This window comes from Macaca fascicularis, chromosome 12, assembly GCF_037993035.2.
Source record: "Macaca fascicularis isolate 582-1 chromosome 12, T2T-MFA8v1.1".
NCBI lineage: Eukaryota > Metazoa > Chordata > Mammalia > Primates > Cercopithecidae > Macaca > Macaca fascicularis.
In genome coordinates, this window is record NC_088386.1 from 73,863,842 (window position 1) to 73,877,847 (window position 14,006).

A 14,006-nucleotide genomic window follows, 5' to 3' on the forward strand; every position below is an offset into this window, starting at 1 on the left:
TAGGAAACTCCAGTCTACAAATCATGTGGGTTATTTTGGGTTATCTTTAAGCAAATACAGTAAAATTAAAGCACTAGGCTGGGTACAGTGGCTCACGCCTCTAATCCCAGCACTTTGGGAGGCCGAAGTGAGAGGACTGCTTGAGTCCAGGAGTTCAAGAGCAGCTTGGGCAACATAGTGAGACGGCCATCTCAAAAAAAAGAAAAGAAAAAGAACTAATATGAGGGTGGATCTCTACAGTCTGCAGGCACAATCAATGTTATCTAATGGATATAATGGAAGATTTAAATCTTAACTAAAGTGATGAGCCCAGTAAACAACCTGAATGACTTTTGTGGCTCATGACATTGGACTATAATGAGAAAAGTGACATACTCCCAACCCTCATGGATCTTAGAGAATCAAGTCAAATAAATGCAGTGCAGGGTATGTTAAAAAATATATGTATGTGTATGTATAGAAGTAATACAGATTGGAGTGATAATTCTGTCTAATAGGTTAGGAAAGACTTCATAAAGAAGCTGAAACTTGACCACAAAATAATATAAAATTAATGTCTGCATATTGTAGAAGTCATAATAGCTGGTGATTCAGGAACTTTTTATTGTAGTAAAAAATACATATATATATAGAGAGAGAGAGAGACAGCATAAAATTTATCATTTTAACCGCTTTGAAGTGTCCACTTCTGTGTCATTAAGTGCATTCACATTGTTTGGTATCCGTCACCACCATGCATTTCCAGAACCTTTCCGTCTTTCAAAGTGAAACTCTGTAACCACTAAACACAAACTCTTCCCATTTCCCCCTCCTCACAGATGCTGATAACCACCATTCTACCTTCTGTCTTTATACATTTGACTATTCTGCGTACCTCATGTCTCATATAAGTGAAATCATACAGTATTTGTGTTTTGTTCCTTTGTGCCTAACTTATTTCCCTTTAAAATGATGCCTTCAGGGTCCATCTATGTCATTACATGTGTCAGAATTTCCTTCCTTTTTAAGGCTGAATAATATTCCATTGTATGGATGTAACCCTTTTTTAATGTATTCATTCTTTCATTGATGGACTGGGTTGCTTCTACATTTTGGCTACATGCTGCTATGGACATGGTTGTACAGTATCTTAGCCTATGATTTTAGCTCTTTCAGTGCATATACCTGAAAGTGGAATTGCTGGATCATATGGCAGTTTATTTTTAGTTTTTTATTTGTTTGAGATGGAGTTTTGCTCCTGTTGCCCAGGCTGGAGTACAGTGGCACAAGCTCAGCTCACTGCAACCTTCACCTCCCAGGTTCAAGCAATTCTCCTGCTTCACCCTCCTGAGTAGCTGGGATTACAGGCGAGTACCACAACATTCAGCTAATGTTTTGTATTTTTATTAGAGACCTCAGGTGATCCACCCACCTCTGCCTCCCAAAGTGCTGGGATTACAGGTGTGAGCCACTGTGCCCGGCCTATTTTTAGTTTTTTTTGCCATACTGTTCTCCACCGCACCTACATCATTTTCTGTTCCCACCAGCAACACACAAGGGTTGGTTCAAGGACATTTTTAACCCAAGTCATTTTGTCTGCTTTAGCCAACTCCTCAGAATGCCTCGACTCGGTACAGAAATGGTTGTTTTGACAGCAAATTCCTCCAGAGAACAGGACATGTACTGTTGAAATCATATAGTGCCTTAGTAAGAATTTGTACACACCTGGGGATTTATGAGTCATCATTTAAGGTCACAAAGTAGGGCAAAATATTTTGTTATGTCTTATTGTTGCCAAAAAGTCTTTGCACTGTGCTGACAATTGGTATCTGTTAGCAGTCATCAGAACCATATTTCCCAGTATTATTTTTCTGTTAGAATATGAGCTATGACATTATCTAATCTTTCTTTCAAAACATGATGGCAAAGGCCAGAAACCAAGTGATGAATCAAAAAGTGACTGACAAGTCTTGGAAAATTAGTACTGGTGAAATGATCACTTAATATGCATTTGAGGTTTTTCCATGTCTTTTCATGGCCTTGATAGCTCGTATCTTTTTTGCACTGAATAATATTCTTACTGATATTTTTAAGACCCTTTTGTCATTGCATAGACTAGTTTCTAGAATTCTTGTCTGTTCCATCTGCTTTTCCTGGCCCTGTACTACTACTATTAATCAGGGAAGCTGTTAAATAGCTTTAGTGTGTGATAGGGTAAAGTATCTTTCATTATTTTTTAAAATATTTTTTGCAATTCTCACACGTTTACTCTTCCAGATGAACTTACCTTTTTTCTTTCTTTCCTTCCTTCCTTTCTTTGTTTTCTTTCTTTCTTTTCTTTCTTTCGCTCCGTGTGGAGCAAAGTTAACTCATAGGCAGTGCATCCAGAGTAGCCCAGATGAACTTTAAAATAATATTGCCAAGTCATTAAAAATCCTGTTATGATTTTGGTAACGATTACATTAAATTGTGTCAATGTGAGAGTAATAAATGTTTTACAATATTTAGTTTGCTGTAAAACTTACTTCAAATACAAAATTCAGATGTAGAGCTAAACAAAGTAAAAGATATGATTCCTTTTGCATTCTTTCTTTTCCCTTTTCCCACCCATCAGGTTTGATGGTTGCTCACATCAGGGATGAGCGTTTGTCTTATTCATTTACTTAGTAAGGGGCCTGAGAAGAGTGGAGAGAGAGTAGAGCCTTGGTCAGTTGAAATCAGGAAACTTGCCTCTAGGATTTTCTAATGAGGTTCCTCCAAATTATCTGTGAATAGTCATGCAAATATTTAAAAAGACAAACTGTCAATAACCCAAACACTAGCTTCAAACAGAATAATACAATGTCAAACTATAGAGGACTAAACCCTAATTTTTTGAAAGCTATATATCGCAAATTGAGGAAAATCTAGCCAAGTTTTCATTATGACAAACCTTATCTTCCCTTGCAGAAAAGGAGGTGGCTTTTCTTACAATTTGTCCTCACACTTTGAGATCCCTGTAGGTCCCAACTAGGAAAAGTGGCAGCGTTCCAAGTGATGGGCAGGGGATTCAGATGCTCCTCATAGACAAGGAGTGACACTCCGGGTGGGTCACTCCTTTATTCCTTTGCTTGGGACTCTGGACACACATTCTTCTTAGACCATAGGGTCACTCTCAGGGTGTGCTTAAGTTATTGCTGTCAGATGCATCTGCCATACAGAGGGTAGGGGAGGCGGGATGAAGGTCTGCTTGTTTTGTTTGTTTATGACGGGGGCAGCGAGGACAGGGTCTCGCTCTGTCGCCTAGGCGGGAGTGCAGTGGCATGATCTCAGGTCACTGCAACCTCCACCTCCCGGATTCAAGTGATTCTTGTGCCTCAGCCTCCCGAATAGCCGAGATCACAGGCATGTGTCACCATGCCCAACTAATTTGTGTATTTTTAGCAGAAAAAGGGTTTCACCATGTTGGCCAGGCTGGTCTTGAACTACTGGCCTCAAGTGATCCTACTTCCTTATCCTCCCAAATGCTGGGATTACAGGCATGAGCCACCACACCCAGCCCCATTTTACTCTTAACTGTCACTTACAGACTGTAGGTTCCAGCGTGATTTAGAGAAGTTTAAAGGGAAATGGAAATAGAACTTTAAAAGGAGAATTATATCTTTCAAATTATTGTCAAATATAAAAGGCTATTAAAACCATATGAAAGTCAGTATGCTGCAAAAGCCAGATTACCAAGCAAAGCCATCAAGCATTAAAGGAAACAAAGAAGAACCCCAAAAATAGAAAGTACGAAATGGTATGGCAGGGGTAAGATCAATTATTAGTTTTAACGTTAAATAGAAATTGGAAATACTTCACTAAAATTAGATTTTTTGAACAATTCAACCTAATCATTACTAGAGGGACACGTAATATAAAATATACAGGAAGTTGGGCTGGGCACGGTGGCTCACGCCTGTAATCCCAGCACTTTGGGAGGCTGAGGTGGGTGGATCACGAGGTCAGGGGTTCAAGACCAGCCTGACCAACACGGTGAAACCCCATCTCCACTAAAAATACAAAAATTAGCTTGGCGTGGTGGCAGGCGCCTGTAATCCCAGCTACTCAGGAGGCTGAGGCAGAAGAATTGCTTGAACCCGGGAGGCGGAGGTTGCAGTGAGCCGAGATCACGCCACTGCACTCCAGCCTGGGCAAAAGAGCAAGACTCCATCCGAAAAAAATAACATATATATATATATACACACACAAACACATACAGGAAGTTTAAATGGGAAGGATGGACAAAGTTTATTTAATCACTTACAAGTGGAAAGGGAAGAGATAATATCAGATAAAGCAAAACAAAAAGTATTGAAAGGAATGAAAAAGGTCATTTTTATAATGATTAAAACTAAATGTATAACTATTACAAACTCTTCTGTGATAAATCTCTTTGTTCCAAAACATACCGAGTACAACCTAAATGTCCCAAAAGAAGAATGGTTCAATGTATTGTGGTATATCTGTGTGGTCGTCTTATTTGTAATGATTAAGAATGGTATTGTTGAAGTTTCTTTGTTTATCAAAAAAGCCATTAGTGATATATTGTCGATCGAAAAACCATACTGCAGATAGTGTGAATATTATTCTCCTACTTTGATTAAAGTAGAACAAAAAATGTTAACAAGGGTTATCTCTCAGTGATGTAACTGGAGTCAATTTAAATATTTTCAACTGTACTTTTAATCTTTTCCTATAGTTTATATAGTAAATTATTATTATACCCAAATATCTACTGCCTCGCCCACTGGGAGAACTATAGTTTCATGCATCATTGACCTCACCTAGGCCATGTGACTCGTTTTGGCCAATAAAACATGAGTGAGCTAACCTGTACCACCTACAAGCAAAAGCTCTAAGAACCATCCCATGGTTCTGCAATGCCTCTTTGCCCTGCCTCTCCTGGGGGTTATTTGTTAAGCCTGGAATGAAGAGGACTCAAGGTAGGTCTGCAGCTGAACTAAAGGACATGTAAATGAGCTAAAAATAAACCTTTCTTGTAAGCCTCTTGGAAGCAGAGACGGGGCCCTAACCTGCTGGTGCCTTGATTTATCAGCCTTCAGGACTGTGAGAAAGACATTTGGGGCTTGGTTGTGGCACATTACAACTTAGCCCAGGGTAAGTGTTTTTCTGGACACATACAATTTATGATGCCTTTGAACAGCAAGTTCTAGAAGTCTTCCCTACCAGCTTTTGCTTTAATTAGGTCCCTGGGTCATAAATCTGAGATTTATGTCACTCAATGAAAATGCAAATGTTACAGCACTTAGCAATACTTGTGGTGTTCCCACTGTTATAAAGGAAGAATGAGACAGAAAAATTAGATGTTCGGCTCTCCCGTATTGCTGTTATTTCCAGCCACAATACCTTTCTCATTGAGTATAGTAATTATGTTGGTTTTGACTTTAAAATTTATGGCCTTTCATTGGTTTAGAATATTGTTTAGGCAATTTCTGAAAATGTTCTTTCATAGAGATAATTTTTTTTTATGTTATAGCAATTCCTACACTCTAAGAATAAAAAATAACCTTCTCTCAGAGTTTAAACTTACTTTTATAATGCATTTGAAAAAGAGCAGGTGGTCAAACACTTGATTGAAAATTGGTTGGAATAATCTTTAAAGGGCATCTCATTCAACTTTATATTTAAAGTACTTGAAACCCTTTCTGTTAAAAAAATAACAAAAATTCTTAGAAACAACAACAATAACCTCAAAAACAATTCTTGTAATGAATTAAGTTCTCTTACTTTTTCTTCATTTTGCTATTATTCAACATATTTATAACTATAGGTCAACTGAAATGCTGACCTTTTATCATAAACAAGTTATCCTGAAAATGTCATTTTAAATTAAAACAAAAATCAAAGTGTTAGCATTGATGTTAATGAAAAAAGTACAGTTTTAAAAAAGAAAAAAATCCAGCAGAGGAAATATACCTTGGATTGAATTTACTTCCAAATGGATTACAGTGTAATTATTTAGGTTGTTACAACCTCATCCCTTGGGAGCACTTGAACGCATCACAAAAGTACCTCCCTTTTGGCTCAAGAGTCAGCATCTACTTGTAAAATATTTTGGACCAGAAAGCTAAGTACTTCAAATCAAGGATCCGAGCAGTGTCTTTACATTCTGTTTGCTGGCACCACAGCTTGGCATCAGAAACTTTACTCACTTACTAGACTGCCTTCATAAAACAAAAAGATTAGATGATCGTCTCTCAAGTGGAGGTTTATTACTACCTTTTGCCAATAATGAATGAAACTATCTCTAGCCCACAGAAGAGATACACAGCACTTTCCATTTCTGTTTGTCCAAAGACTAGTTTTGTTTCAAGAGAAAGTCTCCCAGTTTGGAGGGTAAGTAGCTTTTATTTTTCTTGCGGTGACAGTGAAGTTGAAATCTTAAGACTGGATTACAAGTTCTATTCACTAGAATGTCCAGTTTTCACACTTTATAAAAATTACCCTTGTAATTATTGGTTTTGTTCTTTTAGGTATTCTCTATAAATAAGTGACCATTAAAATCCCGAATAACACATTCAGGTGACATAATCCATTAATATTATGTTACAGATTATTAAAAATATAACTATAGGACCATATAAAATTTCATTTACTGGCACATGTGAAATTTACATGATCTATAAAGGATCTGATCAATATATCTGTATCATTACCATAGTCTATTAAACATTTACATCTCCAGCCTAGATTTTCCTGAGCTCCACACCTACATTTCCAAGAGTTTGTCTCCATTTGAATGCCTTCAGCAATGTCTCAAACCACAATCATGACTTTCCCATGGATCTTGGATTTCCTTTTACCTTTTCTTGCTCGGAATGCCACAGACCTGAGATTTAGCCTTAACCCTGCCTCCCCCACCACGTCCAGTCACAGGACACAGGACTCAGTGTTGGAATTTCTGCCACCACTCTCCCATCCTCTCCTGAGTCCTGATTGGGCCCTCCTCATCTTCTTTACTTCCCCACTTGGAGTCTCCCCACAGCTGCCAAAGTCACCCCTTAGTAACACAAATCTGGTTACATCTTGATGGCTTCTCATGCTTATAATAAAAATCAAAATGCCAATGTCTTAGTCCACCTTCTGCTTCTATAACAGAGTACCCAAGCCTGGGTAAGTTATAAAGAACATAAATTTCTTTCTCACAGTCCCAAAGGCTGGGAAATCAAGGCACCAGTAGGTTAGGGCCCTGTCTCTCTGCTCCCAAGAGGCACTTCAAATGCTGCATCCTCTGTAGAGGAGGAACTCCATGTCCTCACATGGTAGGAGAGCAGAAGAGAGAGAACCCACTTCCACAAGCTGTATTAGTCAATTCTCATGCTGCTAATAAAGACGTACCCGAGAGTGCCAAATTTATAAAGGAAAGCGGTTTAATTGACTCACAGTTCTGCATGACTAGGGAGGCCTTAGGAAACCTACAATCATGGCAGAAGGGGAAACAAACACGTCCTTCTTTACATGTCAGCAGCGAGGAGAAATGCCAAGCAAAACGGGGGAAAGTCCCTTATAAAACCATCAGATCTGACCTCTCATGAGAACAGGATGAGGGTAACCACCCCCATGATCAAATTACTTCCCATCTGGTTCCTCCCATGACATATGGGGATTATGGGAACTACAATTCAGGATGAGATGTGGGTGGGAACACAGCCAAACCACATCACAAGCTCTTTATATAGTGGCACTAACCTAGTCTCGAGGGCTCCACCCTCATGACCTAAACACCTTCCATTAGGCCTCACTTCCCAATACTGTTGCATTGGGGTTAGGCTTCTAACACATGAATTTTGGTTCACACATTCAGACCATAGCTACTGTCATGGCCTACAAGGTCCTGCAGGGACTGGCCTCTGCGTTTCTTTGATCACCATATTGTCGTCTCTCTGACTCTAGTCATATTGGCTACCACTCATCTGTTGATCATGTCATGCCAGACGCCCAGGTACCTAGTTAACTCCTCATCCTTTGGACCTCAGCTCTAACTCCTAGATCCATTAGTTCACCTCCCTCACTGTCTTCATGATGCCCATATATCTCCATCATTTTTTGTTTACTTGATTCAGTGTCTCACCTTCTAGACTGAAGTTCATGTCTCACTTTTTTGTGGTCTAAAGATTGATTTCTGTTTCCTGCTAGCAGCTTTCCTTCCCAACCTGTGTTAACAAGCCTATACAAATGTTCTGGTGTTCTGTACTTCCTTCAAGAAGATACTAGCATTAAGATGGGAGCTAGAATGTGGCCTTCTTCTTATAAGAGGATAAGGTTCACTTTAATTGTCTATCTTTTGGGAAATATTATTTTTTAAGCTTTTAATGTTATACCATAGTGCTTACCTTTTAAACACGTTTTAGCATAGCTGTGTTGGAGACAAGGCCAATTTAAGAGTTTCTCTCTGACATAAGCTTTTAACCTCAATATTAACAATGCAAACCTTTCTTACATGAATCCAAGTAAAAAAATTGAAGTGGCGGTTAGCTATGCATAAGTGAAGGAACTCCATTTACCCCTGCTGTGAGATACCCTGTCAATCCGTAGATGTTCGCAAGCGTGTTGGTTACTGAGAGTCACATGTAGGCATGCTATAATTTTGAGGTACAAATAATTGTGGATATATGTATTCCTTGACCTTCACAAATGCTGGATCACAGGATGCACATAATGTGTTAACATAATGCATTAACTCTTTTGTAACTGACTACTTTGTGTTGGATTTAACTGTCACATACATGACATAGCTAAACTAAAGACAAACATGGACCGAGCTCTTATTCTAGTCCATTGGGTAGGAGAGATTATGTTTCTGGAGGAGAATCTGGCATCCTTGGCATTAGGGTCTCAAATATAGCATTATAATCTGCTTTAAAAGAAAGAAAATGTAAGAGGAGAGAATATGACTTTAGCACATGATTTCTTCCCATTTTCTTGTTGGCAGTCCTTTTTTTGCATATTAACACTTTCATCTTCCACTTTAAAATCTAGAGAGAGAAGTATTTCCTCATGTGTCAGAGTTCTTCCTCTCACTAACACAAATTAATGTTTCATCCTAAATATAATGATATTAATTTGACTTTATTTACTTATATGAGGCTTGTTTGTTTTGCTCTTAGGTGGTTTGGACACCCTGAATATTGCCTGTTCTTTTCTAGTCAAACCTGATTCATGAAATGGAATGAAGCTGAAAAATCATCTACTTCTTTGTGGATTTGAGAGAAGATTGGGATGGTCTTAAGTGCATAAAACGAGACTCTAACTGCAGCGATGAGTTCAGATGAGAAGGGCATTTCCCCTGCTCATAAAACATCCACTCCAACCCATAGAAGTGCCTCCTCTTCGATATCCTCCCAAAGGGACAGTAGGCAGGTAAGAGAAGAGCATTAAGTGCCTTTGGTTGTTTTATGCAAATGCAATACCATTGAGATAGGATGGGATTGCTAATTATTTCTGAAATTGTTTTGTAAAGTCTTTTATTCCAAGTGAAAACTCATTATTTTCTGTAGATACATTTGATGATGTCATGAAGCTCCCACTGTTGCTTCTCTGTGATTTGGGACTCTTTTTTAGAAGGCAGACACAGAAGGCTGGTAGGGTGGCTATGGGAAGCCCTACTGTCTTTTCCTCCCTGCACCTGGAGGGGGAGCCAGCATCAAGAACTTGAACACTCTTCTCTTCATTCATGGAGGTGGAAAGGGAACTATGAACCCTGTAAAGGACATCTTCCTATAAGGCTGTCACTGGGCTGCCAAGCACTAATCTCTGTTCGATATTTTGTGGAATCTGGTAACAGCTAGATTCGGGAATTAGGTTACAGATAAAATTGTAATACCAGGAATTAAAAGCGGTGAGAACCCAAACAATGTTTACAGGCAACAGAGAAAGTAAATGGTTATTACTTAATTATGGTAGAAAACGCCCATGGTTCCATTTGAGCCAATTTTGCAAGTTATTTTTGTGATATCATTACTGTTTAAGTGGCGATTCTGCTGGCAGGGTTATGTGAGCATTTGTCGTATGAATGTTCATTGTCAAAACAGGTTGTTATTTCAGCCAGCACAGGTCTGAGCATAACTATTTTCTATCATAATTTGTCTTGTGATAGTATCTTGGTTGTGTCACTGGAAATTCCCAATAAGTAGGTGTTATTACCTTTTTATAAAAGCTTTCCGTTTTGGCAAATGTCAATTAGTGAGCATTGTGCAGGTTCTCCTTCACCCCCTCCACCCCTCACCCCCTGTTTTATGTTTTCAAAGCATATTGCCTAGTTTCTAGGAGTGTGAGCATCAGTCATTTGATTGGCCATCATATAGACATGGGTCTTGAGACAGCCACTTTCATACATGAATTCATTTTAGATAGTGCAAATGCACTGCTGGGGATGCTTTTTAGGAAACCCTCCCAGCACTTTCTCTTCCTTTTTAGCAAGAAATTCCAGGAGAATCTGTAAGAATCAAGGAGTGCTAATGCATATATCTTTCACAGATCCTAAGGCACGTGTTTCTACTCCAGGGTCTTGGGGAACTTTTGATACTGGTGTCTTTTGTTATGATGTTATGTTTTATTATGATGACACCTATATTCGGTTCATTATAAGTAGTCATGCCATTAAATCTGTGATTACACACAGTTATAATATTTATTGTATTGCATTTGCAGAGTCAAAGAAAGTAAGAGTACCAGGAATGGAAACACTTTTATATTAAATAACTACCGTATTCTGAGATGCTTTCTAAGTTTGCCAATTTAGTCTACCTTTGCCTGCCTTGCTGTTCTTTCTTGTTATGGCTTCTTCGTTTTTCCCTTCCCTGGGCATTTAAACAGAGAGAGAGACATTGTAAGCAGCATGACCTTCCTGACTGCTGGGAAGAAGGAAGCCGTTGACCCAGCTCACTCTGGAGAATTGTGGCAAATGGAAAAGATGGATGACTGCTGTAGAAACATCTATCGAGCATTGTTATTCTGCCTGTTGCACCCGAGCTCCAGCACAGGCATGCAAAGCAACAGGGAAACACTGAGACCCTGGTGTGCCGGAGGGAGCCTGAAGGTGGAATGTGTGACTCTTCACTTGCTTGTGAATGGAAAGTTTTATGATGGGAATGAAAGGAGCATGTCTGTACATTGATAACGAGTTCTAGAAAAGTAAGAGACACTTTTCAAAGGGTTATCATTCTTTAAGGAGAGAGTTTACTTTTACTCCTATTTATCTCGGCAGGTGGAAACTCCCAAAAACTTTCTTCCCTAGTTCCTTCCTGACTCCTGTTTTGTGTCTGGCTACCTCCCTCAGGGGAGAGAAGAATAGAAGAGATCAATTACAGTTCTGTTTTCCCTTCCTTATCTCAATCACTGCCTAAACCTCAGAATTAACTTAGGGAACTCAGATATTTTGAGTGATCATGTGATGTGATGTGATGTGATATAGTGTTTTTTATATGCATCTATTTTTGTGTGATAACTGTTTTCATAGTGAAGGGACATAGAGAAAGTGTGATAAATTTGGCTTCATTGAATCCTTTCCATTCTCCTGATTTGACTGACATCTATGCAGATGGTGCCAAATTACAAACTCCAGCCCCATTTCTCTCCTAAATTAAGATCTAGCACATAGCTGAGAATACAGTGGTATCTTAATGCACATTGGTTGCCTTTCCTTCTCAAGTTCTAGTCCTAGGTCACTAATGAATTGACTGAGCATTTCTACTTAAATGCACTGCTGCTTGAGTGGTACCACTGTCTTAAATCAATACCTGTAAACCAGTTTGCTATCAGGATAACCATTCTCTCAGAGACCCAGGGTCACTGCCTGCCTTTCTCCTTTGCTTCTCCCACATTCAATAGGTTAACGAGTCTTATTGATCATTTCCTCCTTCATAATATTATAATTTCCTTCTATTCCCACTGTCAGCTCCCTTGCCCAGTGCTCATCACCTCTACCCAGGATCCTAAAGAGTACACTTGCCTCACTATCTCACTTATGCCTCACCATTTCAAATGTCCTGAGTAGGGCAGATTCATGCTCAAAATCCATCAGACTCATTGTTACCTACACAATTAAGGCCACAGTTTCTCACTTGGAACCCCATGTCCAGCATGATCTGGTCCAGGCTTGTGTTCCATTTTCCTCCCAACCTCAACAGTCTTGTCTGATCATAGTCCTGAACTGCCCTGTCTTTATCCCTACTTGCCTTTCCTGCATGGAATTCTCACCACCTTCCTCTCAACCCGATGCCTCCCTATGCGCAAAGACTGGCTCATATGACACTCCCACTGCCCATGCAAGCTTACTTTACCCTCTCCTTTCTCTGAGCTTTTATAGATCTTTTTGATAATATTTGACAGTTCTATATTGTTTATCTTTTTATGTACTGATCTTCTCATCTGTATTGTGAGCTCTCTTAAACAGACTATGTACTCTTAAGTCTTCAGAGAGCAGCCTTGAACCTCAAATGTTTTAATATATCCTGGAGGATATATTTTAAAGACCTGCAGCAACATTAGTTTTGTATTTTTATTACAAATTTTCCATTCCTGATTTATTTGTCCTTCTCTTCTTCCCTCCTCATGGATAAGTAAAACAAAGAACATCTGTGCATAATAGTAATTAGCTGTCCTTCCTGTCACTACATTAGGTAGTGTAGTTGGCAAAGAAGGGAGAGGAGCTAGGAAATAAAGTGACTCAGTGGCCCTGTGCTCACTAAGTGTTTCTTCACCAATGGTAGCGTCAAGACTCCTCTTAGTTACTTAACAAGTTAGAAGACTTTAATAATTGTTCCATTTGCATTTCACTAAATCTGATATGAGCTGTTAGAAAATCTAGCAAAATTGCCTCTGTGTGTGTGTGTGTGTGTGTGTGTATGTGTGTGTGTGTGGTGTGTGATCAACTATGACTCATAAGCTGTAATAAACATATTAATATATGCCCTAAAACTTCCAAAGAGGGAGCATAAGGATTGTTGATGAAACACTTAGGACTTACCCATAAACCAGCATTCCCCAAAGTGTTTGCCAAGTAATGCTTGTCCCTTTAGATGTTGCATTAAAAGGGAGTTCTTCTGTCAAATAAGTTAGAGAAGTGCTAAACAAAATCTCTTTTGCAATGTGCGTTACACAATTAAGGACACTGATAAGTCCCGAAGCAAGAATTTTTATTTAACTGAGTAATTCTAGAATTTAGTAGACTGGAACTTTTTTCCCTGTAAGATTTGATTGTTACAGATACAGATTCTTCCTTTTATGAAAAAAAAAATTGGAAGGTCTAGGAACATTGATCCCAGATTTCTGATGACAACCCTAGACTGGGTTCAGTAGTGGCTTCCAGTGTAGTTGGGATATTTACTCTTTGATCGGCTACAGTCTTCACCTGCCCTCAATACTTATTTATGTTGACTGACTTGCCTTTAAAGCATTTGAATTTGTAAGCCCTGATCCTGGATGTCAGTAGGTCAGTCACAGTAATATTTAACTTACCAAGGGTGATTTCCACTTGGATTTTAAGAAAGCACCTTAAGTTTAACATGTCCAAAAATGAACTCTTAATTTCCCTCTTAAATGTACTCCTGCCCAGCTCACACTGTCTCAGTAAATGACAACTCTGTTCTTTCATTTGGTGAGAAATCCAGGAATCCAGGAATCATCCTGTTGGTTCTACCTTCAGGACATACCCAGAATCTGATGACTGCTTGCCACCTCCTCCCCCTCCACCTTGGTCTGAGCCCCCGTCATTTTTCACCTGGACTATCGTCATAGTTTTCCAGTGGGTCTCCCTGCTTCTGTCCTTGCCCAACATACAGGTCATTCTTTACAGAGCAGTTGGAGTAATTCCTTCACAGCCTAAGTCAGATTGAGCCACTCTTCTGCACCAGACCCTCCAGTGACTTCCCATCTCTGCTCAAATAATATTGAATTGCTGACCATTGTCTATAAGGCCATTCATAATCTGGTTCTGCCTGATCCTCTGAGCGCATACCATGTTCCCTTTACATGGTTCTCTCCAG

At 39.2% G+C, this 14,006-nt stretch overlaps 1 protein-coding gene across 33 annotated transcripts in view; it reads left to right on the forward strand.

The window, feature by feature from the left end:
* Window positions 1–14,006, forward strand: part of OSBPL6 (oxysterol binding protein like 6) — a 209,150-nt gene that overhangs the window by 103,658 nt on the left and 91,486 nt on the right. For 20 of the 33 annotated variants that reach the window (XM_074009524.1, XM_074009535.1, XM_065525697.2 and 17 more), the window contains one exon: window positions 9,129–9,381. In XM_074009524.1, the coding sequence (XP_073865625.1) occupies window positions 9,280–9,381 (102 nt within the window). In that variant the 5' untranslated portion in view covers window positions 9,129–9,279. The remainder of the gene's footprint in view (window positions 1–9,128; window positions 9,382–14,006) is intronic. The other 13 variants (XM_074009526.1, XM_074009514.1, XM_074009522.1 and 10 more) reach the window with 1 other exon arrangement.